This window comes from Dermacentor silvarum, chromosome 7 (genome assembly GCF_013339745.2).
Source record: "Dermacentor silvarum isolate Dsil-2018 chromosome 7, BIME_Dsil_1.4, whole genome shotgun sequence".
NCBI classification, from domain to species: Eukaryota; Metazoa; Arthropoda; class Arachnida; order Ixodida; family Ixodidae; genus Dermacentor; species Dermacentor silvarum.
The window spans coordinates 129387932-129414336 of NC_051160.1; the positions used below are offsets into that span (position 1 = coordinate 129387932).

The 26405-nt window shown below is 49.6% G+C and overlaps 1 protein-coding gene across 1 annotated transcript in view; it reads right to left on the minus strand.

Moving 5' to 3' along the window:
* Nucleotides 1–25986, minus strand: part of LOC125947214 (probable glutamate receptor) — a 42803-nt gene extending 16817 nt beyond the window's left edge. The window contains exons 1-5 of the mRNA XM_049671619.1: nt 25939–25986; nt 21233–21394; nt 19098–19207; nt 2849–2933; nt 2441–2599 (exon numbers count right to left, since the gene is read on the minus strand). Of these exons, the coding sequence (XP_049527576.1) occupies nt 2441–2599; nt 2849–2933; nt 19098–19207; nt 21233–21394; nt 25939–25986 (564 nt within the window). The remainder of the gene's footprint in view (nt 1–2440; nt 2600–2848; nt 2934–19097; nt 19208–21232; nt 21395–25938) is intronic.
* Nucleotides 25987–26405: the final 419 nt, after the last annotated feature.

Sequence of the window (26405 nt, forward strand, 5' to 3'; positions counted from 1 at the left end):
GTTTGCTATTAGCGTGTCCAAAACGCATTAAGCAGGCGAAGTCCCAATTTGACCTGCCGAGGATGCGAGTGCCATCTGGATAACACTTTCGCAAGTAAAACTACCCGAGCGTGCAGCTGTAGGTCTGGTAGAAATGCTGAAAAGGGGTTTGTGCTTGAGTTTCCTCGTAACAGAATTATGTTTTCTCCTACATTCAAATTACATTCTGACGCCACCATGTCTGTAGGTTGTGGTTAAGTTGTACTTTACTATTTTTTTCTGACGGATTTCACTGTGAGAAATGCAATTTTTGTTCACCAAAACCTTGCACCTTGTGGAGGGCCTGCGCGGTTGGGGTGGTTCGGGATGATTTTCTTCGCCACGGAGCAAGCACGTCTCGAGTAGCCGTATACTTGCTGTCGCAATAAAGAAATTTTGGACCAGTAGCATAGATATTTCACTCATATTTGACCTGTCGTATACTTTCAGAAATGTATTGGTTAATAATAATAAGCATATCATGCATGAGACGTTATATCACGAAAAGAGCTGAAATTTTATTGCGATAGCAATTATATGGACACTCAAAGCGGATTTCTGCCATCGGCGTCGCCGTCAACGCCGGGAGGTTTCGTATGAAGTCCAAGGGCAATAAAATTGTCGCCGCGTGCCGTATGCTGTATGTGCGAGTGAAAGCGCAGCGAGGGACGCGTGTTTTCACGGAGAGCGAACGCGCGGCGGAGAGCAAACGCGACGTCTTTCGTCGCGCGAAAGGCCGTGGGGGGGGGGGGGGGGGGCTGGGAGGGAGGTGGGGCGACGTTGTGCTGCGGCACCAACTGCGTATCGTCACGACCTGGTGTAAGGTGAACTGACGACTCAATCTCGCACGCGAAAGGAGGAAAGCGGAATTTCCGCAACGCGGGAGAGAGGGGGTGTGGTATCTACTGTACCAGCAACTGCGTACTTGTAATTTCCGCGGCTGCGGGCGGTCACGCGCACCGTATCTTGAAGGCGATCTGCACACGCCTCCTACCTTTGTATGCGATGTGCTTTCGTCGCTCAGTTTTCGTTGAAGCGATAGACCGCACGAACCTTCGCTCGCTGCTGCCGCCGCGCTTGCTCCTGCCAGCGTTTTGACAGAAATCTGTGGTCATTGAGTGCGATCTACTCATGTTTGCTTGTGCGCATTGACCCATGCTTCTTAATTCAGATAGTAAGCGAATGTGTAGTAAGCGATAGTAAGCGAAGTTTATACAGCCAATAAAACTACTATCCTTACTCCGCATAGCTCTCTGCTCATTTGCTATCGCAATTGATGCTTCGCCTTTCGAGCGAAACTGCGACTTTTTTCTAAGAGCAGATGCGCTGGTTGAGTTGAGGGGGTCTTCTGATGCAAGGAATTGCACCATTTAACAGCTGTGATGCAGTGCAACACGTCGAACTTCTCGTCTACTAAAGTGACGTATGATATTGCTTTTGGTTAGCAGACGCTTACGCTTAAATTCAGCGCACACTTTGTAGATGTGTATCTAGTCGACACTACTCGGAGTATTCATAAATATCTTCCCTCTCCATATGGAGACACGGTTACTCAAAGGGGTAATTTATTAGCAATCATAACATACGTTTATGCTTATTGTTCATTTATTACATATCAAAAGCAATACTGACAAAGGAAAAGAAACAAAGGTTCGTTATATTAACCAAAAACGCGTCCGGTTGACTAACCTATGCAAGGAGACGAGAACACGAGAAGTGGAAGGTGTGAGAAGCAGGAATTAAATATGCTACGAGGCTGTGCACACGCACGGTCAGCCACGCACCCGTGTTCGCACCAACATTCCTTTTCAGAAGAAAAAATTTTCACTCCTCCCCTACCGGGAACAGTGGTGCACGCGACGCTTGTCCAACCTTAGGGCAGGAGTTGCTTAGTTTTTTTAGCAGCAGAACGAACCAAACGGCAGATCTATTCGGCAGAACGAACCAATGCGGCCTCCCCATCCGACTGCCGGGCCTGAACTGAGGGAATACGGCGGGCGCGGGGCGAGTGCAAATGAGGCTTTTTAGGATGCTGTTAACAGGCACGTTAACACGTTTCAGATGAATTAACTTCAGTTCAGTTCAGTTTCAGCAAGTATCGCATTGTTTCCTGCATGGCTGTTAACGCACGCATGAGCTATCCTGTGTTCTGCGCAGCAGGCCTTCTCTATCGGGAATGAGCCCGCGTTGCTTCGCGAAGAACTTCCCAATTTTGCGGTTTGCCTTCCTCATTCAAATTGGCTTAGTGCGTAACAAATGGCAGGGAATGACTATTCCTTGGGAGAGCTAAGCGCCCAGGGCCTACAATTGATGGTGGCGTAGGGGAGCTATAGATACGGTCCGGCCGCTGTCCACAACACACACATGGAGTTTGGTTTTCTTCCCATCGATTAATAACCTCAGCATCATTATCGGCACTTACGTCTTCACTGAAAGGCTTGATGATGGCCATGGCGAACGGAATGACCCTGGGCGCCTTCGTGACGTAGCTGAGCACGTCGTAGAGAACCGGGTAGAGGTACGAGATCACCTCCGTGCGCGGCCGGGTGAAGCTGATCTCACTGATCGCTAAGTGGCTCTCCTGCACGACACACCGGACTCCTTGTAACGCAGTGCGTTTTCTCGGCAAAGTGAGACAATGAGTATTCGCCAAAATACAGCGAATATTCTGTGCAAAGATAACATGATGATTACGTTCATTATTTGACAATGTTCACGAAATGCACATTTACACATTTTTATTTAATTGTGGAGTTCCTTTCCGGGATGATAATTACTAGCTTCATTATTTTTGTTTCAAGAAAAAACTACAGCTCAATGGGACACTCACCCTGTAAAGGACGTCACCAATAAGACCTGTCCACGTTCCGTTCTTGAGAGCTCCGTATTCAGGGCTGTCGACGTTCAGCGAGTACCTGCGCAGAGCTACATTATTTAGCATTGTGTTGGATCACCATATGAATGCTTACGTATACGTGACCTTTTGCAACGTTCCGCTCGCCGTTAGCATATCTGGTATACATGCGATGCCATGTTTACGGAAATGACACGGAATTAGTATAATTTTTTTATAAATACCGCATTGATGAGGTTGGCAAAACCCCAGATGGTCACTAAGCAAAACAAATCTGTCAGTTAGCCTAAAGAATGCTATTACCGCTAAATAGTGGTATAACCTACCTCACGATGGCGGTCAACGGTATTGCTATTAGCATTGATACAATGCAGCGACGCAACGCATTGCCACCGTCAAAACGCGTCATGTGTGAGGCATTGAGTTTCCTGCAAAAACTACAAGAAAGAAGTCTGTCGCCAGTGAGCCTCCGAAGCAGCAAGCATGAAGGTTTCAGCCAGCACTGGTATTATTGATGGTTAGGACATGGATTTGCCGAATCTTCATTACTTCTGGCTTTCAATGGCTTCGTGAGTTTGCGAACTGATAATTTTCAGCAATGTACTGCGGTGTAATAAATATGATTAAACATAAATAAAATTGTCTAAAGGCCCAATTCCAGAAAGTTACAGAAGCACTTAAGTCTCCTTACGTGCACTGAATGTGAAAGCATTATGACTCTCTCGCGCAATCTTTCTGGCGTTCTTTGATGAAGCCGCGGGGGCGTGTTTGAGCGTGTCGACTGTATCGACATCCATACTACTTGAGCGTCCATGTCACGTGACATTGTTACATGGTTGCGGCATCACTTGGTCGTGTCAGCTTGCAACTGATGGCTATCACTGCTAGCCATCCTAGTTGGAATTGATTCATCGTGAAACTTTGCACTAAACAAACGGGGACACAGGAAGAAGAGACAAGGACAAGCGCTTTCTAACAACTGGTTTTATTCAATTGGAATCCAGAGATGTGTTGCGCAGATCTGTGTGGTGTTTAAGTGTGATGTTTCGGAAAAACACAACCTGTTATTAGAAAGCGCTCGTCCTTGTGTCTTCTTTCAATGTCCCCGTTTGCTTAAGGCAAAGTTTCACGATGAACTTATGGTTCTTGTTCCCGTGACTGTGTCACGTGACGCGATCACTTCGTCATGCGCTCGAATTGGGCAAAGTCAATCTTTAGGGTGGACCACCACCATATTGGGTGTGGACGGAGTCAATTTTGGGAGTGGGCGACATCGGTATTGAACGTTGAACAACTAAATTTTCTGAATTGGGCAAAGTCAATTCGGTGGGTTAGGGCCACTGAAATTTTGAGGGTGAGTCAAGTCAATGTTGGGAGTGGGCCAAGTCGGTTTTGAACGTGGAACAACTCAATTTTCGAATTGGGCAAACTCGATTGTTTGTGTCGGCCAGGTCGGTTTTGATTTTCATTGAAAGCTGACATCATCACTTGGTCACGTGGGTTTTGGTGCCATCTGATGTTGACGCCGGACGAACGCCTACATTTTCCGTTTCATGGGGCATATAATGCTTTCGCATTAAAAAGGACAACAGCACAGAAGCCGACCATTTAAGCGATTACGTCACGGACGGATGCGTCGATAAGCGGCACGGAACACTTATAAAGGTCATTCCCGCGGGCAGATTAGTGGGGTGAGACGCTTGGCGCGTCGCAATTTGGGCACCGCGACAGGTGGAATCACTTCAATTAGTAGCGATTGTGCATGTTCGCGTATGCAGTATGCATGGTGCATATCTCAGCAAGCGTCGATTTACAGATGACATTGGCCTATTCAGCAACAATGGGGATGAATTACAACAAATGATTGCGGACCTTAACCGACAAAGTGTAAGAGTGTGGTGGAAGATAATATGCAGAAAACAAAGGTAATGTCCAATAGTCTAGTAAGGTAAAAACTGAGGATCACCAGTCAGCCTCTAGTGTCTGAAAAGGAGTAGGTTTATCTAGGTCAATCACTCAAAGGGGACCCTGATCATGAGAAGGAAATTTACAGAAGTACAAAATTTGATTGGAGTGCATACGGCAGGCATTGCCAAATCCTGACCGGGTGCTTACCACTGTAGTTGAACAGAAAAGCGCACAATCATTGCATTCTACCGGTGGTAACATATGGGGTAGAAACATTGAGGTTAACAAATAATCTCGAGAACAAGGTATGGACCGCACAAAGAGCGATGGAACGAAAAATGTTAGGCCTAACATTAAGAGACAGGAAGAGAGCGGTGTGGATCGGAGAACAAACGGGGATAGCCGATATTCTAGTTGACATCAAGAGGAAGCAATAGAGCTGGGCAGGCCATGTAATCCGTAAGACGGACAAAAAATTAAATTATGGGGTTTTACGTGCCAAAACAGTTCTGATTATGAGGCACGCCGTAGTGGGGGACTCCGGAAATTTGGACCACCTGGGGTTCTTTAACGTGCAGCTAAATCTAAGTACACGGGTGTTTTGGCATTTCGCCCCCATCGAAATGCGGCTGCCGTGAAGACGCATAACCGGCGGACCATTAGAGTTACAGAATGAATACGAAGAGAAGGGAAGCGCGGCCGAGGAAGCCAGAAAACTAGGTGGGGTGATGAAGTTAGGAAATTTGCAGGCGCAAGTTGGAATCAGCTAGCGCAAGACAGGGGTAATTGGAGATCACAGGGAGATGCCTTCTTCCTGTAGTGGACATAAATATAGGCTGATGGTCGTGATGATGATGATAATGATGCATGTTCGCAGAGTATTATTGTCTTCTTCATTAAAAAGTATCTTTGAAATTTAGGCAAATAAAGGCAGACAAAACGCAGTAAACAAAGCCGCCAGAACGTTTGAAGCTACAAGCAAGATGAAATAATGAACCTTCCTGCGATAGCGGAGCCATCGCTGTACCAGAATTCCCTCAAGTAGTTTTTGTAATAAACTCTTATGATCGGTATGAGCCGTGTGCTGCAGTGGGACTCCTCTTTCGTGCTCCTCTGGACAGGCGCGTCATCTAGTGGCACCACTGCGAAGCCTACGACGTTACGTCGCAGGCATGCCGAAGCGTATACGCCGTGTACTGCAGTCGTTTTTTTTTCTCTCAAGTTGCTGACGATGTTTAGAGTTGGCAACTTAATCATAGCGCATTTGGAAAGCGTTGAATATGAGAATGGCCTGCAATATATTGAAGTGTCTTAGAGCGATAGCTTTCTGTGGCTCTTCGCCGTACGCACGGCGCATGTCAACAAGTACAAAAAGTCAGCGCCCGCATCTTGTAGTTGACGATGAAGATAGGACTTACGAGAGGTATTCACCGGCGAAATTCCCTTCACGTCTGTAATCGTACTGTGGCCATAGAGTTTATCACCATATTACCTAGAGAGAAATATGGCACCACCGTCTATGGGCGTTTCTGAACGGGCACTCTGCCGCCATGGGAATGACTGTATGTGGGTGTGCGAGGCTTGTGTTGGCTGACGTTGTGAGAGGCTATGTCTAAAACGTGAATATGACTGCACAGAGAATGCTTTCTGAAAATAAAATCTTCATAGAATGTTTTTATTCACCCATATTGCATCTTTCAGTGAAGTTTACTCATCTGCAGTGCATACTCATGCGAAGAAAAGCAAGAACAGACGAGACACTGTCGCAAAGTGAACTCTAATCTTTGTCGTCTGCTCTTCAAACTTAGCGGCCCGCCGATATTTCATACGTTTCATACGAGTATAATTGCACATCTAAACTCAAGCCCTAATGATTAAATAAAACATGTTTTTCTGTAATAATGGTGATAAAACAGTTCAATAAAAATCGTAAGGCCGCAACATTCATATATGGGGACTGATTACTAGCAAGACAGTTTAGGCTGCATGCATGGGCTGTATGCATTATAAAATCATACATTTTTTATACGAGACCACACTACGCATACAAAAGTGCCGCCGCGGCCACCGCATCTACCATGCATCGGCCGCAACCGCTGCTGCCGCCGCGCCGGCACCTCCGACGCGCGTGACGTTATAACCACAGAAGCGCAGGCCGCGCGCACAGCCGCCGTCGCTAAACTATTGCCCACTCTCCCCTACCCATCTCAGTTGCTGCAGCGCCGTCGCCACACTCTTTCCCCGTCTCCCCTACCCGTCTCCATACCAGCAGAGCCAGCACCCTCGACGCGCGTGACGTTATAACCACAGAAGCGCAGGCAACGAGCATAGCCGCCGTCGCCACACTATTGCCCACCCTCCCCTACCCATGTCAGTTGCTGCAGCGCCGTCGCCACACTCTTTCCCATTCTCCCCTACCCGTCTCCATACCAGCAGAGCCAGCACCCTCGACGCGCGTGACGTTATAACCACAGAAGCGCAGGCAACGAGCATAGCCGCCGTCGCCACACTATTGCCCACCCTCCCCTACCCATGTCAGTTGCTGCAGCGCCGTCGCCACACTCTTTCTCATTCTCCCCTACCCGTCTCCATACCAGCAGAGCCGGCACCCTCGACGCGCGTGACGTTATAACCACAGAAGCGCAGGCAACGTGCACAGCCGCCGTCGCCACACTATTGCCCACCCTCCCCTACCCATGTCAGTTGCTGCAGCGCCGTCGCCACACTCTTTCCCATTCTCCCCTACCCGTCTCCATACCAGCAGAGCCGGCACCCACGACGCGCGTGACGTTATAACCACAGAAGCGCAGGCAACGTGCACAGCCGCCGTCGCCACACTATTGCCCACCCTCCCCTACCCATGTCAGTTGCTGCAGCGCCGTCGCCACACTCTTTCCCATTCTCCCCTACCCGTCTCCATACCAGCAGAGCCGGCACCCACGACGCGCGTGACGTTATAACCACAGAAGCGCAGGCAACGTGCACAGCCGCCGTCGCCACACTATTGCCCACCCTCCCCTACCCATCTCAGTTGCTGCAGCGCCGTCGCCACACTCTTTCCCATTCTCCCCTACCCGTCTCCATACCAGCAGAGCCAGCACCCTCGACGCGCGTGACGTTATAACCACAGAAGCGCAGGCAACGTGCACAGCCGCCGTCGCCACACTATTGCCCACCCTCCCCTACCCATCTCAGTTGCTGCAGCGCCGTCGCCACACTCTTTCCCATTCTCCCCTACCCGTCTCCATACCAGCAGAGCCGGCACCCTCGACGCGCGTGACGTTATAACCACAGAAGCGCAGGCAACGTGCACAGCCGCCGTCGCCACACTATTGCCCACTCTCCCCTACCCATCTCAGTTGCTGCAGCGCCGTCGCCACACTCTTTCCCCTTCTCCCCTACCCGTCTCCATACCAGCAGAGCCGGCACCCTCGACGCGCGTGACGTTATAACCACAGAAGCGCAGGCAACGTGCACAGCCGCCGTCGCCACACTATTGCCCACCCTCCCCTACCCATGTCAGTTGCTGCAGCGCCGTCGCCACACTCTTTCCCATTCTCCCCTACCCGTCTCCATACCAGCAGAGCCAGCACCCTCGACGCGCGTGACGTTATAACCACAGAAGCGCAGGCAACGTGCACAGCCGCCGTCGCCACACTATTGCCCACCCTCCCCTACCCATGTCAGTTGCTGCAGCGCCGTCGCCACACTCTTTCCCATTCTCCCCTACCCGTCTCCATACCAGCAGAGCCGGCACCCTCGACGCGCGTGACGTTATAACCACAGAAGCGCAGGCAACGTGCACAGCCGCCGTCGCCACACTATTGCCCACTCTCCCCTACCCATCTCAGTTGCTGCAGCGCCGTCGCCACACTCTTTCCCATTCTCCCCTACCCGTCTCCATACCAGCAGAGCCAGCACCCTCGACGCGCGTGACGTTATAACCACAGAAGCGCAGGCAACGTGCACAGCCGCCGTCGCCACACTATTGCCCACCCTCCCCTACCCATGTCAGTTGCTGCAGCGCCGTCGCCACACTCTTTCCCATTCTCCCCTACCCGTCTCCATACCAGCAGAGCCAGCACCCTCGACGCGCGTGACGTTATAACCACAGAAGCGCAGGCAACGATGCACTAGCCGCCGTCGCCACACTATTGCCCACCTCTCCCTACCCATGTCAGTTGCTGCAGCGCCGTCGCCACACTCTTTCCCATTCTCCCTCTACCCGTCTCCATACCAGCAGAGCCAGCACCCTCGACGCGCGTGACGTTATAACCACAGAAGCGCAGGCAACGAGCACAGCCGCCGTCGCCACACTATTGCCCACCCTCCCCTACCCATGTCAGTTGCTGCAGCGCCGTCTCCACACTCTTTCCCATTCTCCCCTACCCGTCTCCATACCAGCAGAGCCAGCACCCTCGACGCTGCGTGACGTTATAACCACAGAACGCAGGCAACGTGCACAGCCGCCGTCGCCACACTATTGCCCACCCTCCCCTACCCATCTCAGTTGCTGCAGCGCCGTCGCCACACTCTTTCCCATTCTCCCCTACCCGTCTCCATACCAGCAGAGCCAGCACCCTCGACGCGCGTGACGTTATAACCACAGAAGCGCAGGCAACGTGCACAGCCGCCGTCGCCACACTATTGCCCACTCTCCCCTACCCATCTCAGTTGCTGCAGCGCCGTCGCCACACTCTTTCCCATTCTCCCCTACCCGTCTCCATACCAGCAGAGCCAGCACCCTCGACGTGCGTGACGTTATAACCACAGAAGCGCAGGCAACGAGCATAGCCGCCGTCGCCACACTATTGCCCACCCTCCCCTACCCATGTCAGTTGCTGCAGCGCCGTCTCCACACTCTTTCCCATTCTCCCCTACCCGTCTCCATACCAGCAGAGCCAGCACCCTCGACGTGCGTGACGTTATAACCACAGAACCGCAGGCAACGAGCATAGCCGCCGTCGCCACACTATTGCCCACCCTCCCCTACCCATGTCAGTTGCTGCAGCGCCGTCGCCACACTCTTTCCCATTCTCCCCTACCCGTCTCCATACCAGCAGAGCCAGCACCCTCGACGTGCGTGACGTTATAACCACAGAACCGCAGGCAACGAGCATAGCCGCCGTCGCCACACTATTGCCCACCCTCCCCTACCCATGTCAGTTGCTGCAGCGCCGTCTCCACACTCTTTCCCATTCTCCCCTACCCGTCTCCATACCAGCAGAGCCAGCACCCTCGACGTGCGTGACGTTATAACCACAGAACCGCAGGCAACGAGCATAGCCGCCGTCGCCACACTATTGCCCACCCTCCCCTACCCATGTCAGTTGCTGCAGCGCCGTCGCCACACTCTTTCCCATTCTCCCCTACCCGTCTCCATACCAGCAGAGCCAGCACCCTCGACGTGCGTGACGTTATAACCACAGAACCGCAGGCAACGAGCATAGCCGCCGTCGCCACACTATTGCCCACCCTCCCCTACCCATGTCAGTTGCTGCAGCGCCGTCTCCACACTCTTTCCCATTCTCCCCTACCCGTCTCCATACCAGCAGAGCCAGCACCCTCGACGTGCGTGACGTTATAACCACAGAACCGCAGGCAACGAGCATAGCCGCCGTCGCCACACTATTGCATACCCTCCCCTACCCATGTCAGTTGCTGCAGCGCCGTCGCCACACTCTTTCCCATTCTCCCCTACCCGTCTCCATATCAGCAGAGCCGACACCCTCGACGCGCGTGACGTTATAACCACAGAAGCGCATGCAACGTGCACAGCCGCCGTCGCCACACTATTGCCCACTCTCGCCTACCCATCTCAGTTGCTGCAGCGCCGTCGCCACACTCTTACCCCGTCTCCCCTCACCATCATCATCACCATCAGCCTATATTTATGTCCACTGCAGGACGATGGCCTCTCCCTGCGATCTCCAATTACCCCTGTCTTGCGCTAGCATATTCCAACTTGCGCCTGCAAATTTCCTAACTTCATCACCCCACGTAGTTTTCTGCCGTCCTCGACTGCGCTTCCCTTCTCTTGGTATCCATTCTGTAACCCTAATGGTGCACCGGTTATCCACCCTACGCATTACATGGCCTCCCCAGCTCCATTTATTTCTCCTAATGTCAACTAGAATATCGGCTATCCCCGTTTGCTCTCTGATCCACCCCGCTCTCTTCCTATCTCTTAACGTTATAGGCCTAAAATTTTTTTGTTCCATCGCTATTTGTGCGGTTCTTAACTTGTTCTCAAGCTTCTTTGTTAACCTTCAAGTTTCTGCCCCATAGGTTAGCACCGGTAGAATGCAATGATTGTGCACTTTTCTTTTCAACAACCTCCCAGTCAGGATTTGGCAATGCCTGCCATATGCACTGCAACTCAATTTTATTCTTCTGTGAATTTCTTTCTCATGCTCAGGGTCCCCTGTAAGTAATTGACCTAGATAAACGTACTCCTTTACAGACTCTAGAGGCTGACTGGCTATCCTGAATTCTTGTTCTCTTGCCAGGCTATTGAACATTATCTTTGTCTCCTGCATATTCATCTTCAAACCAATTCTTACACTTTCTCGATTAAGGTCCTCAATCATTTGCTGTAATTCGTCTCCATGGTTGCTGAATAGGACAATGTCATCTGTAAACCGAAGGTTGCTGAGATATTCGCCGTTGATCCTCACTCCTAAGCCTTCCCAGACTAAGAGCTTGAATACTTCTAAGCATGCAGTGAATAGCATTGGAGAGACTGTGTCTCCTTGCCTGACCCCTTCCTTGATAGGCAACTTTCTACTTTTCTTGTGGAGAACCAAGTTAGCTGTCGAATCCTTGTGGATATTTGCTAAGATATTCCCGTATGCCTCCTGTACTCCTTGATTACGCCATGCCTCTATGACAGCTGGTATCTCTACTGAATCAAATGCCTTTTCATAATCTATGAAAGTCATATAGAGAGGTTGATTGTACTCCGGCGATTTCTCGATTACCTGATTGATAACATGGATATGATCCATCGTAGAATATCCCTTCCTGAAGCCAGCCTGTGCTCTTGGTTGGCTGAAGTCAAGTGTTGCTCTGATTTTATTGGAAATCATCTTTTTTGAATATATTATACAATACTGAAAGCACCTAATGGGTCTGTAATTCTTCAATTCTTTAACGTTTCCCTTCTTATGAATAAGTATAATGTTTGCGTTCTTCCAGCTCTCTGGTACACTTAAAGTTGTGAGGCATTGCGTATAAAGGGCCGCAAGCTTTTCAAGCATGATATCTCCTCCACCTTTGATTAAATTAACTGTTATTCCATCTTCTCCAGCAGCTTTTCCCCTGGTCATGTCTTTCAAGGCCATTCTAACTTTATCTCCCCTACTTCTTTCTACATCTTCCATCTCCCCTACCCGTCTCCATTCCAGCAGTGTCATATCCTCCTACGCGCGTGACGTTATAATTACAGAATCGCAGGGCACGTGCACAATCGTCCCCAGTCCTGTCCATTCGGATCGGCTCCATTGCTGTCGCCGATACGGACGCAAGCGGCCCAGGGTAACCCCCATGAGAACGCATGCGCGAACGAATGCACACGGGGGCTAGAGATAAACAGCTTCGCTGTAAAAATGGGACGCAAACCTCGAGATCATGGCAGCATTTGTTAGCAGCAAGCGTTCGCATGGCACAGCATAAACCATGCATTTACTTCAGTTAAGATATGGTAGTGTCAGCGCCTCTATTTTTTCAATGCCAGCCAGATGCGGCCGATGCAATGGTTCACCCTCTCCGATCGCCCTTTCCTACTCTCCCCCGTCGGTTAGCGCTCGCGCCTGCTTTACGGTCGTGGAGCAGAGTACCCTCTGGGTGGCGCCTCACGACGCCAGTCGCTAGGGTGCCTCAACGCCAGCGCCGCCGTTCAGGGTGGTGCCATCCTTTGACCACCCCCAAGCCGCCGCTTTCTCGCTGCGACGCCATCTTGAATCACTGCGAGCGGTTGCGATTGCTTGGTGCCGGTGCTTAGTTCGAGACACAGTGCGCGCGGATGCTTCGTTGACGCTTCTACTTGCAGGACAGTGTTCAGCCGCATGAATGACAAGCTTGTCAAGTGCATCGAGTCGACATGACGGGCTGTTGTGTTCCCAAGTGCACCGGATCGACGCGTAAAGGGCTTCGTTGTTTACGCTTCCCCCGGGACCCAGAGCGAAGAAGAGATGGGAAGCCCAAGTAAAGCGGTATCACTGGAAGTCAACGGATAGCTCCTACATTTGCGAGGTAAGTGTCAAGAAAGTTTAGACTATCGCACCGTGTTTTTCATTTAAATAAGAAAGTATTCTCTGATCCTCGCTCACGTACCTACGTTCCCTCACGAACTAAGCACTGCACCGATGCTGTCTGAGTAGCCTATGGTTTGCGAGCGCGCGTCGCATAGGCTTTTGCCGTTTTGATCAGCGCAGTCTATGCGAGTAGTACCCTTATTTTAAGGACTGAAGAAAATGCTTCGCCGCGAAATAGTCTTACATTAGCTACAAATCGTCATGTAAACCACCTATTTTACTTTTTCACGGGAAGCACACATCGTGTGTCTCTTGTTTCTCTTTTTTTCCTCAGTTTCTTTTTTCGCTACTGGTTATTTGGTACTAAAGAACTCAGTGCTTCTTCTGGGGAGAGCGGCTGTTGTGTACATGGCAAGTGAAGCATTGTGATTTTCTCTGGTTTCTCAGCAGATATCTTGCGGATCTCAGGTTGTTACGTTATGTAGCTGATTTTTATACGAATATATTTGTAGCGTGGTGCTCGTAAGCCGATGGTCATTCGTGCTCATTCCCGATCGTAGTGGGTACTGTGACGGTCTTTAAATACCTGTGCACGGTATGCCCAGGTGTAGTAGAGTTAAGGGGCATCATGGGACCAAAATGTTTCGGCGCTTTCTGGCATGGTGTCTGTTGTTGTAGCCTGTGCATTTCTTCGAAACGCGTGAAGCGAGGTAATACAGCATTACTTCTGCGAAAATTTATTTTAAGCACTGTAATGGGTTCTGTGTATTTACAAGGCAACTTTTCATATCAATAATCACTTTTGTTGTTTTACTTGTACTTAGAAACACTTTAAAGAGGACCAGTACGAGGGAAATCGACAGGATGGGCACCGTCTGTTAAAGGCAACAGCCCTACATCATCATGGACTATATTTTCGAAGTGAAAAATATTGCTAATATGTATTTAATTGACTGTCTTAGTTTCATTTACGGTTTTTGTACGCGATATGTATGCAGTGTTGTTTATTTTTTTAATGTAGTTATCAGTGTTCTAATGGCTATTTATAAAATGTTCTGTACTCGCCATCGATGTGTTTGGCTGATGCGACGTATTCGATGGTAGCTGATGTATTCTGGCTGGATATCTTGATTAATATTACCCGTGGTTGTGTTTTCTTGCTTGTATTCTTGTTTTCGATTTATATTGTGTGTAATAATGTAGATGTACTCGCTTGAACCCCCCCCCCCCATGTAATGAATAAATTAAAAAACTCTCCCTATCCCGAATTGTGTGTGTCGAGCCTACCTTGCGAATTTTTTTTTTATCTCGTCTTTCAACATAACCTTCCTGCGCCACACAGTACATATAATTTTTCATGTACATATCTCTTTCATGAGTGACTGTACTAGACATTACCAAGTAAATGAATTTTGTGCATCTTTTGGTTTCTTGTGTGTACTACGCAAGATTGACACAGACAAGTTACGTTACATTTTATTGCGATAGGCAATTATATAGACACTTCTACCGGATTTCTGCCGTCGCCGTCGCCGTGAGGTTCCCTATAGATAAAATCTTCGCCGCGCGCGGTATGCCCGAGCGGAAGCGTGCGGGGACGCGCGCTATCACGGAGAGCGAACGCACTCAATCACACACGCGCAAGCAAGGAAGGGGGAAGCCAGCGCCGGAGGGAGCGAGGGGGCGGGGGGGAGGGGGCCGCACTTCTACTCTGCCAACAACCGCGCTCGTCGCTCGTCCGCACCGTCTCTTATCTGCACACGGCTCTGACCTTTATGCGCCGTGCATTCGCCGCTCAGTTTCCGTTGAAGCGATAGACCGCACGTAACTTCGCCCGCTGCGGCGTATGGGCTCGCTGCCAGCGTTTTGACAGTCGTTGTCTGTAGTCATTCAGTGTGATCTATTCATGTTCGTTTGTGCGCGCTAACACCACGCTTGTTCATTCAGTTAGTAATAGTCGGGCCACATTTTCCAACGCACGCTACACATGCAATGCTGCCCGGATCGGCAGTGCAGCACTACAGGTGTGTCCCTTCGCACGCGCTGCCCACGGGAAGCGCTTCTCATCAACACCACCGTTTCACATGCGCCTTCTCGTGGTCATCGAGTCTCTCTTCATGTCGGTTACTTACGCCGCAGCACACCTGCTTACTTAATCAGCTCATGTTTACTACAATTCATATTGCTACCAAAGCCGCTCACCTTACTTCGTATGACATTGATGTGTTGCTATCGCATTCATTGCTTCGCCCTTAGGGCGAAACTGTGACATTTTCTTTCTCTACATCACTAACTAAACCTTATTTTCACATCGCAGTTATTTTTACACCAGCTTAATACTGTCAGCACACAGTTTTGTAGGCAAAAAACGCAAAATTGCGCGTAGATATTCGTCAAATAATTGCAACGAACGCGAAGAGCACGCGCAACGTAAGGGAAACTAACCGCCGTGCGCGAGTGGCTGGCTACGGTAAAGGAGGCGTGACGTGTGAACCAAAATACAACAGCGAAAAAGAAAAACTTCCACACATAGGGGGTCGCAATCCTGTTATACCAAGCATCGAAGCGCAAAAAAGGAAAATAGTGCGTATTTCAAACATACACACGGCATATTAAATGTGATTGAATAAGGCAACTTGGGGAATGTTCCCGGCGCCATGCATTTACGTCTTCTACCTTCGACGAGTTAACGGCTATTGCTTATAAAGATGTGCAGATGCGATACCGATAAAAAATCCTCATCAAGGCAAAGCACTTGGAAGTGCGCCGCGAGTAACACTATTTATGAACGCAAGCCTAGCTGAGTCGGAGCTAGTGTGATTCCATATGGCGGCGTCAGCGGGGTTGTCTCCACCCTGAACGGCGGCGCTGGCATCGAGGCACCCTACTAGTCGCAGGAAGTAATTTTGACTGACGCGTGAAGCGTCAACCGCATCCTCTCCGGAACGGCAGCGGCGCATGCTCAGTGGCTCAAACGCACGCGTGACGCAAGCAGTCGTACTTATAGAATTACTATATATGGCTCCCGCAGGCTCCCGTAAAGAGCATATAGAGTAACTCTAGTCGTACCTAGAGATGTAGGCTCCCTAGTCGCACCCACCGATTAGCGTCATATCGCGGCAACTCACTGAACTATGGCGCACCAACGGCTCCCATTGCAGAGCGAGCGATTGCACTGGCATTGAAAAAATAAAGGAGGCGCTGGTATAGTGTAAAGGATATGAAGGCAACTTGAAGAATATATCGTCAGATAGTATTATTCAAGTTGCCTGGTTACCAGCCGCAGTTTCCCGTAATGTTTGTTCGGTATGCAGGCGAAATGTGCAGCCTAACCAGAGCAAGCATGGAGGCTTTTCAAAACAGCATATGCTAAAAGTGCTTATACACACTCCTCGCTGTTGTTTTAAATGCGTAAGCATTTCTATGGTTACCCAACGAGAAAACTGTCCGAGCGTCCGTCCGTCCTTCGCTTAAGACGATCGCTTTCGAGTTCGCCAGCTGTGGAAGAAGACGGCGACGAAGGCGCGAGCCACTAGTGGCACGAGCACATCTCTGCGACTACGTGACGTGTGCAATCAGGCACGCACTAGGCACTCCTTTAGCCTTTAGTAAGCCAGAACTGTGGAGCAGCCATGGCTTCGGATTGGAACGTCATCAGTGCACCTGGCTCTGCCACTTGCAGTAGTTTGCGTGCCTCATCAGTTGACGTTGCGCCGCCTTCCTCAGCAGTTCGTGTCGCCGCAGCGCTGTCGCATTTACCGTAATGGCGCCATGGCGACCGCAGCCGCTGAGCCGTGCTAGGACTACCAGCATAGTTGAGTGTGAGCACTCAACACCACGTCGTTACTACGAAATCCTTACTCCTCATTCAGATAACTCCCTGAGGAAATTCTACACAACTTTTTTTTTCCCTCATACAATTCCACCCTGGCGTTCACTTGATTTACCCACCGCGGAAGTATCGCGACAATTAAACATGTGTAACTGCGATTGCTCATGCAATAAAGACAGACTACGACTAACACTCTTGAATTCGGCTCAAAGCTCGCAGAAGATCCAAACGCATACAAGTGATTGTAGGGAGTGATGTTTACTCTTATAGCACCATAAATATTCGAGTGAGGAAACACTATTACAAAGCAATGCTGATTACAGCGTCTTCTCCTATTTGGGGATGGGGCAAAGACTGGGAAAATTGGGAGTAAAAATGTTGCAAGCGACGCGGTGCCTCCACCGCCTTTATCTTCCTTTTAGTATAGTGCCTAGAATATACTTAAGTATATTCTAGGCACTATACTTTTAGTAGCACGTACTCCATCTCGTATGTAAACGCCATAGCCTCCAGAAAAAAAATATTCGACTATACTTTATGCGTGCTTGATATGCAAGGAAGCCTAGCGTACAAAGACCGTGGCTCTCCATGAAAAAATTGTCGCAGTTTCACCCAAAAGGCGAAGCATCATTTGCGATAGCAAATTAGTGGAGAGCTATACGGAGTAAGGATAGTAGTTTTATCAGCTGTATAAACTTGGACATGCAGCAGCACCAGCAACGCGGAGAAATGTTGCCGACGCCGTCGGCGTTTCTCCCGGGTTCGCACCGAAAGCGCGCAGCGTTGGTGACTGTTGCCGGTGCCTCTGGGGGCGGCTCGGAGGTTTTCGACGAGATCAGAATGGGACACTCGTCGAGCAGCGTCGGAAATCTTACCCACCTTCTCGCCTCGCAACGTTTTTAGATGATGATAAGTGGTTCTTGAGGGAAAGGGAAAGGTTGGCGCTATCTTCTGCAGCCCTCGAGGGAGCACGGCTCAGCGCCAACGTTTTTAGATGCGAAGCATCTTATGCTCGGGGCTATGTCACTCCCTCCCTCCCTACCTCCCTCCATCCATCCAACCGCCGTGCGTCCACACCCCTACTGCTCATGCGCATCATCCTCCCCCTCCTCTCCTCTCCTTGTCTCATCTCCTCTCCTGTCGGCATTCTTCCTCTCCTCTCCGACGCTCCTCTCCTCTCCGAATTGCGCAACGAACACACCTGCGGCTCCGCGCGCGATAATTCGAAGCAGATTAGGTTAGAGGCGCGACGGTAGGCGCCCCAGAGGCACCGGCAACAGTCACCAACGCCGCGCGCGTTCGGTGCGAACGCGGGCAAGACGCCGACGGCGTCGACAACAGTTCTGCGCGTTGCTGGTGCTGCTGCATGTCCAAGTTTATACAGCTGATAAAACTACCTTGAGTCGACCCCATGGCTGCTTCGCATACCACTCAGGGTTCCCCTACGGGAAGATGGTGTAATTTTTTATATAAATACGCATTTGGTGCTGCAGCTAAACGTCGCCTCCACTCCCTCCGTCCCGTCCCGCCATGGCCTTTCGCGCGATGGAAGAAGTCGTGTTCGCTCTCTATATATGGTGACTGTTAAGCAGGAAAGAGACGCTTAATTTTGCAGCCTTTCAGGGAGCACGGCGCAGAACGCGCGTTTGCTCTTCGACGTGCGTTCGCTCCCCGTGAAAGCGCGCGTCCCTCGCGCCCTTTCACTCGCACATACAGCGTCCGGAGCGTGGGGACGATTTCATCGCCGTTGACCTTATACGGAACCTCACGGCGACGGTGACGACGACGGCAGAAATCCGCTTCGGAGTGTCCATGTAATTGCTATCCCAATAATAACTTGTCGCAAAGTCAGAAGTCTTGGCTCCCCATCAAGCCTTGGCTCTGCATCTGCTCAAGAATTGGTGCAAGCTTGCCATACACAACGAACAGCTCTGGGTAATGTCTCACTGAGGTATTAGATATAATCGTCTTTTTTATTTGCTTTTTCGAAAGCGTCTGGAAGCGGGAGGAGGGGTGCGGGTAGGGGGGGGGGGGGCATCATTTCATGGGATGTCCGCTATATTTTGGAAATATACACCGTTTCCCTTCCTGTTCACTGACTGTTTCGCGATCTCGTAGGGCCTGCAGTCACTTTCACGCTGTTTAATACAGATTTGTGCCCGCAGTAGCACAGACACCTTGTTAGAAATACAGTTGTTAATTCTTAAAATGCGCCAAGATGGTGACTAACGTGAAGTTGAGTCTGTGGCTGATGGCCTTGAGCAGGGAGAGTTCGACCCCTTCCTGGACCTGGAACTCGCCGTCGGGTCCCGGCTTGTCCACGACCACGTACGGGGTATTCTGTGCCAAAGCGGAAGGCAAGACAGCTGACATCAAATTGAACGAGCAGGACCTCAGTTTTTGAAGGAAATTGCCAACAATTAGTAAGTGCAAAACAATGCAAGCACGGAATTATATAAATCTGAAAGTCTGCAATCCAAACAGATATCCTGGTTCTTTAAACTACATCAGTTAGAGCATCCCTAACAGACAAATGTGAAATGTGCATGTAATGCTTGCGTGAAATTTGGAATAATAAAAGCATCGTCCGCGCATATTTCGGTGACGTCCAAGCACATGGTCCTCGGTAAAACGACGCGGATGAGGTGCACAACACAGGTTCCTATCCTGTCCTTGACTGCGCCAAATGTGTAATAAAACTGAGATAATCAGTATGACAAGGCAGCCATCCTTGTTTATTGTAACTTCTTTCTCCTCTTCTCTTTTTGCCTTCTTCTACCTTACAAGATTGTTAGTGTTTATAAGGATTCCACAAAAGTCCGACTCACTAATTCTTAGTATATCGAAGAGCAGTGTGGAATATACTTTAATTTTGTCTACTTTATATGTATTATTGCACGCTTTTCGTAAATGAAATATCGTTCTTGAATTGCTCAGATAGATTGGTTGTCCACATTCGCCTGCTATGGGCCGATTTTCATAGGGTTTACTTCAAGTTGTATGAAACGCCCAGTATAAGTAGCAGGTTCAGTTGTCAGGTTAAACTGTGGCTGACAGTGTGGCACACGTACACTGTGCAGCCGCCGTTTCCAGATGTGATCATAGCCCCTTACCTTATAAATATTCCGGATATTTCCGCCGTAAGGGCGTGGTTCGATTTCATTGCTTGCTCAATTTCAAGTCTAAGAGCTGTACAATGGGCGATGAGAGATGCCGCGGGGCAGAGCTGCAGACCTATTTTGGCAACCTGGCTTTCTATAACGTGCATCTAAATCTCCCTATAGAGCATGTTTGCATTCAGGTTTCAGCTCATCCGGCATCCGTGGTCTCTTGGTAATCAGCGGCGCGTTTTATTTTCTGAGCCACAGCGACCAGTTGGTTCCTTGACAATAAAGGGCCCCTGTAAAGTGGGAAGTTCAAATATAAGCTATAGCCCAAAACTACAAGAGAAACGAAGTTCCACAATACAAGGGAACTTTTTTCGTGAAGCGATAAACCAGGAAGCCAGAGGTACCGCTTTAACTTGATAGGCCACTTTATAACTTATTCCGTTTCTATTCAAATGGTGAAAACTGGGTATGTATGAGAGCTCTCTTTTCCATGAAAACGTAATTATTTCTATAGAGCATCTGTTGCGATCTACTACGGTCGATGCAAACTTTCATGAGAGACTGTGTTTGTAGTTGGCTGTGAGCGGACATAAACTTGCACGATGTCAGCGGTAGTTGTTCCAGCTAAGCGCCATCTATTGCTTCTAACTGCTAGATGAAATTGTAGGTACGCGTCATGATTTAAAATGGGTAAGCAAATCCAGGATGAACCTTTGTTCGCCTTGAGCGTTTCTCCTCAGTTCACTTCTTCGCCTTTCTCCTTCCTTAGTTATAAGAAACACGGAAAGGTTAGCCACTGAAAGGGCCCACTATCTCAAATCTTACCCATGACAGACAACAAAGAAGGGGGAAAAAAGGGTAATAAAATCACAAAACGTTGTCGAAATAAGTTTATAACAAAATAATGACAAACTTGATAACGATTTCACTGAACATGGAGCAAAACGCAGCAGAAGAAAGGAGCGAAGCGCATAAGATCAGCGCTAACGTGGACAGTTCGTGGGGACAGAGAAAATTAAAGACCTACATAAGTTATTATCCACCTGTATATGATGAAGTTACAGTCCCAAATAGATTTTCTTTGAATGCGCTTCTTTGCATGTGGGTGCCACGAAGACATGAGCCCGCAAGCAGATCTAGCCTTCGATGACGTCGACACTTTGTCCCACCGACGATGCTCACCCTTTAAGCACAGAAGCGCCCCTCACGCTCTTGCACACAACGCGACCATGTAGTACAGAGCGAAGCTGCTCACATTCACGGCGCTGACGAGCAGGTGGGCGCCGCTCAGTCCCGGCAGGTAGTCGAAGTGGTCGTTACGGCGCCATATGAAGCCGCAGTAAGTGCAGGCGATATGGAAGTCGTTCGCCGCGTACAGAATTAGCGTCACGCCACCAGCTGCGTGCTGCTCCAAGGCCTACACGTCGAGGAGAAGAAAAAAGAAAGATAGAGAGGAAGGGAGTTATGTAAGTGTAAAAACGACTGGCTACCCTGCACTGGGGTAAGATGTATAGGAAATTTAAGATGACACAGGGAGATCTGAGGTGACATAAAAGAGAGAGAGAGAAAAATTGTCACAGAAACTATCGGAGAGTGGTTGTCAAAATTAGCGGTAGCTTTCGGTGTAACGCTGCATATTCCCATATCATGTGTGGATCCCGAAATCTTACTGCTACACCAGCAGACACGCAAAGCGGCAATCTCGGCAATCTCGCTGCCAACCACAACGCTGAATGCCATGACACAGTCTTTTTTTGTTGCAGTGACTGCACCCCCGTTAAAATTCCGTTGCAACACCCCCGATTCCTAGTATCCTGCCACAACTTCATTGCAATTGCGATCCACACAGCACCCGCGCTGGATGCGGAAGTTGTCTGTTGCGGATGGGGAGCTATCACTTTAATGTAGTGTTGGAATCACCAAGGTGCCATCAATATCTGACCGGAAGGGTTAATCAGCAGCAGCCGCCTCCCCGTGACGAGGCGGCGTGGATGGTGGTGCCCGACTCATTACGTGATGCTCTCCGCATGCCGGCATGTCGGAGCAAGCGGGGCCACACCTTTATAAGCTAACGCAAAGAAGGGTCGAAGGGGGAGACCGCTTCGAGACATCGCAGCAATCAAGCGCGCTTGAGGCATGCGCCCCGCCGGGGCCAAGGTTAATCGGCCAGCGTTCGCCAACAAATGCAGGAAGCCTGGTCGAGTTTGCTCACACTGCTCAATTCGTTCCATGTGCGCGCAGTCTATTGTAACTGGTTAACTTTCTTTAATAAATAGAGCTTCATTTTCGTCAATCGCTGCCTTTTCCTGTAGAGGACTGTATGAGACCCAGCCATATTTAAGGCTGCATACCCCTTGTGTACCCTTGGCACACCCGTTACGGGGTGATTAGCTGAAAATGGACACATGCCAATATTGCACACACGGTGCCGAAGTTGTCTTTTCGGGCGCATACACAGTAGTAAATACCCGGTGACCCAAGTTGCATGCTAGGGCAGAGAGTAGCTATCAGCAAGTTCTCTATTCGGGCTGATACCCGCTGCCCAATGTTGCCTGTTAGGCAACACAACAGCCTGCACCCACATGGTGGCCCAAGATATTAGACAACTTGGTTGACTGAGCATGTGCTATTAATTATTGTGTGAGATCGCACAACCATCCAAAGTAGCCAAAGGAAAGTTATCGCCTAAAAAAGTGAGAACTGGTAACTTCAAAGTTGGCACTACTTTATGAACCATCCGATCTAATTCTGCTTTGCCTTTCGTCTTTACATTCTGCAAGCAGGTGCAGCAGGAATGGGCTACAACTTTCCTAGTGCCCCATTTTCGAGGAGCTACTCACGTCAGCTTCCAGCACTCTAGCACAAACCCTGGCGCTGTCCGGAGAGTGATTGCGGTTAACGTTTCCCGAGGACCCTCAGGCCTAAAATTTTGAAGGATTTTCTTCTGTATTAACCGATGTTTAAAAAACGTTTCTTGGTCGATAGTCTGTATACGGCCGCTGCTATGCATCTGAGTTTCATACTTGCGTGAGTGAAGCTTACACCAAAGAAGGTGCGTCAGGTCTGGCTTCTCCGCAATAATGTAATTTCTAAAGTGAAGCGCGCTTTACTCTTCTTGTTTACTTTGCAGTGAATTACTTGTACAGGCATAACCGAGAACGCTGCCACGGTAACCGTAAGTTGCTTTAGAAACAAACATTGTTGCTCAATCCATCTCTCTATGATTCTCGCGGTAATGCGTTAGCATTGAATCAATATATTGGCATAACGTATTGCCGCAGCCGAAAAGAAAGATGCGCGAGGCGTGTACAGGTGCGTGATTCCTCTTTCGCGCATCCCTAAGAACACTCGCCGCCATCTGGCACCGCCATCTCGAAGCCTGCGCGTGTCCTCGAAATACATGGAACGTCGGTGCGTGCAAAGGCTGAGAAACGCGACATGCGGCAACGGGGCTCCTCTCTTGGGCTTCTCCGTACACACTACGCCATCTAGGGGCACTTCCGAGAAGTCTTCGTGTGGCGTCCGAGACGAGAAGTGTGGCGCGCCGATGGCTGCAAGCGCTGACAATTTCTCCCTCGCTTGCCGCACATTCAGCGCCACGTATTCAGTGACTCAAGTTGGCGAGTGGTTCCTTGAAGAGCGGCGCATATACCAAGTGCATTCATGGCGTAGCTCGCTCAAGTATTGGCGTGAAAGGCGTTCATCAAAAAGCGGCACGTACCAAACGCTTTTCGGGAGCATGCCTGATAATGCGTCCGATTGCTGTCTTAAGGAACCTTTGGAGCGTGGTTTCGATTCCGCTCTGCATCGGATAACTTTAAGCCATCCTTTTCGTCATTGTAGAGAGGCGCATTCGCAGTGGCACATACCTGACTGCCCAAGTTTCCGTCAGAGAGTTTACTTGAACAATGAGCCATGGATGGATGGATCAATAACTTTATTAGTGTCCTTTAGGGCGCGTGCTAGCGCGCAGCGGGCCGCTCCCACGTCGGGACAGAAAGGCCGAGCCTCTCCGCCGCGTCGCGGGCCCGTTGGACAGCCCATAACTGTTCTTCGAGGTTGGGGCTGCGTAGAACCGCATCCCAACGTGAAGAACTGTTGCTTTCATCGCCGCGTAACGCGGGACACCGCCAGAGCATGTGAGGTAAGCTCGCTAAGTCATTGCATAGTGCACATGTGTTTGTTGTCTGAATTTCGGGGTACATTTTGTGAAGAAGTAGGGGGTTTGGGTATGCCCCCGTCTGTAGAAGCCTTAGTGTTAAAGCCTGAGGTCTATTGAGTTTACAATGCGGGAGGGGGTAAATCCTACGAGCCAAGTAAAAATGCTTAGTAATGTCGTTGTACGAGAGAGGAGAGTCCCGATAGTCAGTACCCCCAACGTCATGCTGCCCGGTGGTACTCGTAGCTACGCGGTTGATAATTCCTCGCGCAGCATTGTGTGCCGACTCATTGAGGTTGGGCGGGGCACCCTCGATCTGTCCCATGTGGGCTGGAAACCAGATCGAAACTCAGCGATGAACGCTTAACTGTAAATGTGCAACGTGTGAACTGTGAACTTCTCTCTTCCTTCTCTTTCAATCCCTTCTCCCCCTTCCCCCGTGCAGGGTAGCCTACCGGGCTCAGCATGGTTAACCTCCCTGCCTTTCCCTTATGACTTCTCCCTCTCTCTCTCTCCTACTTTTTATTTGTACTCACTGTTGCGAGTATAATCTCGGTGTAATTACAATACACGACCGGTAACAGCTGCTCCTGCGCAATCTATTGCAACGAGGGACAGCGTCATTGAGGTTTTTTCCTGGCCGTTGCATATGTGCAAAATTGTAAACAAGGTTCTTGAATGACGAAGATTCATCAAAATATTTGTCCTCAACTTATTCATTTCATGGCCTTTACGTTCTTTATATCAGCTGTATATACTGCTTTGCTGGTTTCGAACTGATATATTTCTAATGTTCGTGTTATATTTTCTTTTCTTATTAAATAGACAAAAAAAAAGCGCGGCCGCATTGATATCAGTTATTTCTGCCAAAATTTTTTGGGACATATGAATATATTCTTTTATGAAAAAATACTTATTTTACTTGAGAGTGCAAATCGTTCAATAATTCGTTTGCAGCATCTAATATACAATGGCATTGGCAATGCAGTTATTATTCATGTATTTGATCCCTCGACAACTTCTATAAGGAGGAGGCCGCGCTGCAACCTGAGCCCCCCCCCCCCCCCCCGAACAAAATTTCTGGCTACGCCACTGCTGCCACGGTAACCGTAAGTTGCTTTAGAAACAAACATTGTTGCTCAATGCATCTCTCTATGCTTCTCGCGGTAATGCATTAGCATTGAATCAATATATTGGCATAACGTATTGCCGCAGCCGAAAAGAAAGATGCGCGAGGCGTGTACAGGTGCGTGATTCCTCTTTCGCGCATCGCTAAGAACACTCGCCGCCATCTGGCACCGCCATCTCGAAGCCTGTGCGTGTCCTCGAAATACATGGAACGTCGGTGCGTGCAAAGGCTGAGAAACGCGACATGCGGCAACGGGGCTCCTCTCTTGGGCTTCTCCGTACACACTACGCCATCTAGGGGCACTGCCGAGAAGTCTTCGTGTGGCGTCCGAGACGAGAAGTGTGGCGCGCCGATGGCTGCAAGCGCTGACAATTGTTCCCTCGCTTGCCGCACATTCAATGCCACATACTCAGTGACTCAAGTTGGCGAGTGGTTCCTTGAAGAGCGGCGCATATACCAAGTGCATTCATGTCGTAGCTCGCTCAAGTATTGGCGTGAAAGGTGTCATCAAAAGGCGGCACATACCTAACGCACTTCAGGCGCACCCTGATAATGCGTCCGATTGCTGTCCTTAAGGAACCTTTGGGGCGTGGTTTCGATTCCGCTCTGCATCGGATAAATTTAAGCCATCCTTTTCGTCATTGTAGAGAGGCGCATTCGCAGTGGCACATACCTGACTGCCAAAGTTTCCGTCAGAAAGTTTACTTGAACAATGACCCATGTCGGCGTGAAATAGGTTCGTTGAAGCGCGGCACGTACCTCCACATCGCCACATTCTCAGCTACCCAAGTTGGTCTGACGGTTGGTTTCGAACACTGTTGCCTCAGCGCGGCTGACTGATGCGCTAACCATTCGACCACGGGCTACCCGGTGACCCAGGTAGGCGGGAGAACAGCTAGATACAAACATAGATAGAGATATCTATCTCGTAAAATCTCGGAAAATGAGTGAAGCATTCGAATAATGCTAACGCAGTGAAAGGTGCATGTCGTACCCGATCAAACTTTGGTCTGAAGTGGGTTTTCAGCATCTTGCAATCTAATAACATTAGCTGCTCATTTGCGTGAAAGGCCACAGGACTAACACGTCGTGACGCATACTGTGAAGCCTACGCAGTGAGCTGAATGCAGTAAAAACTGT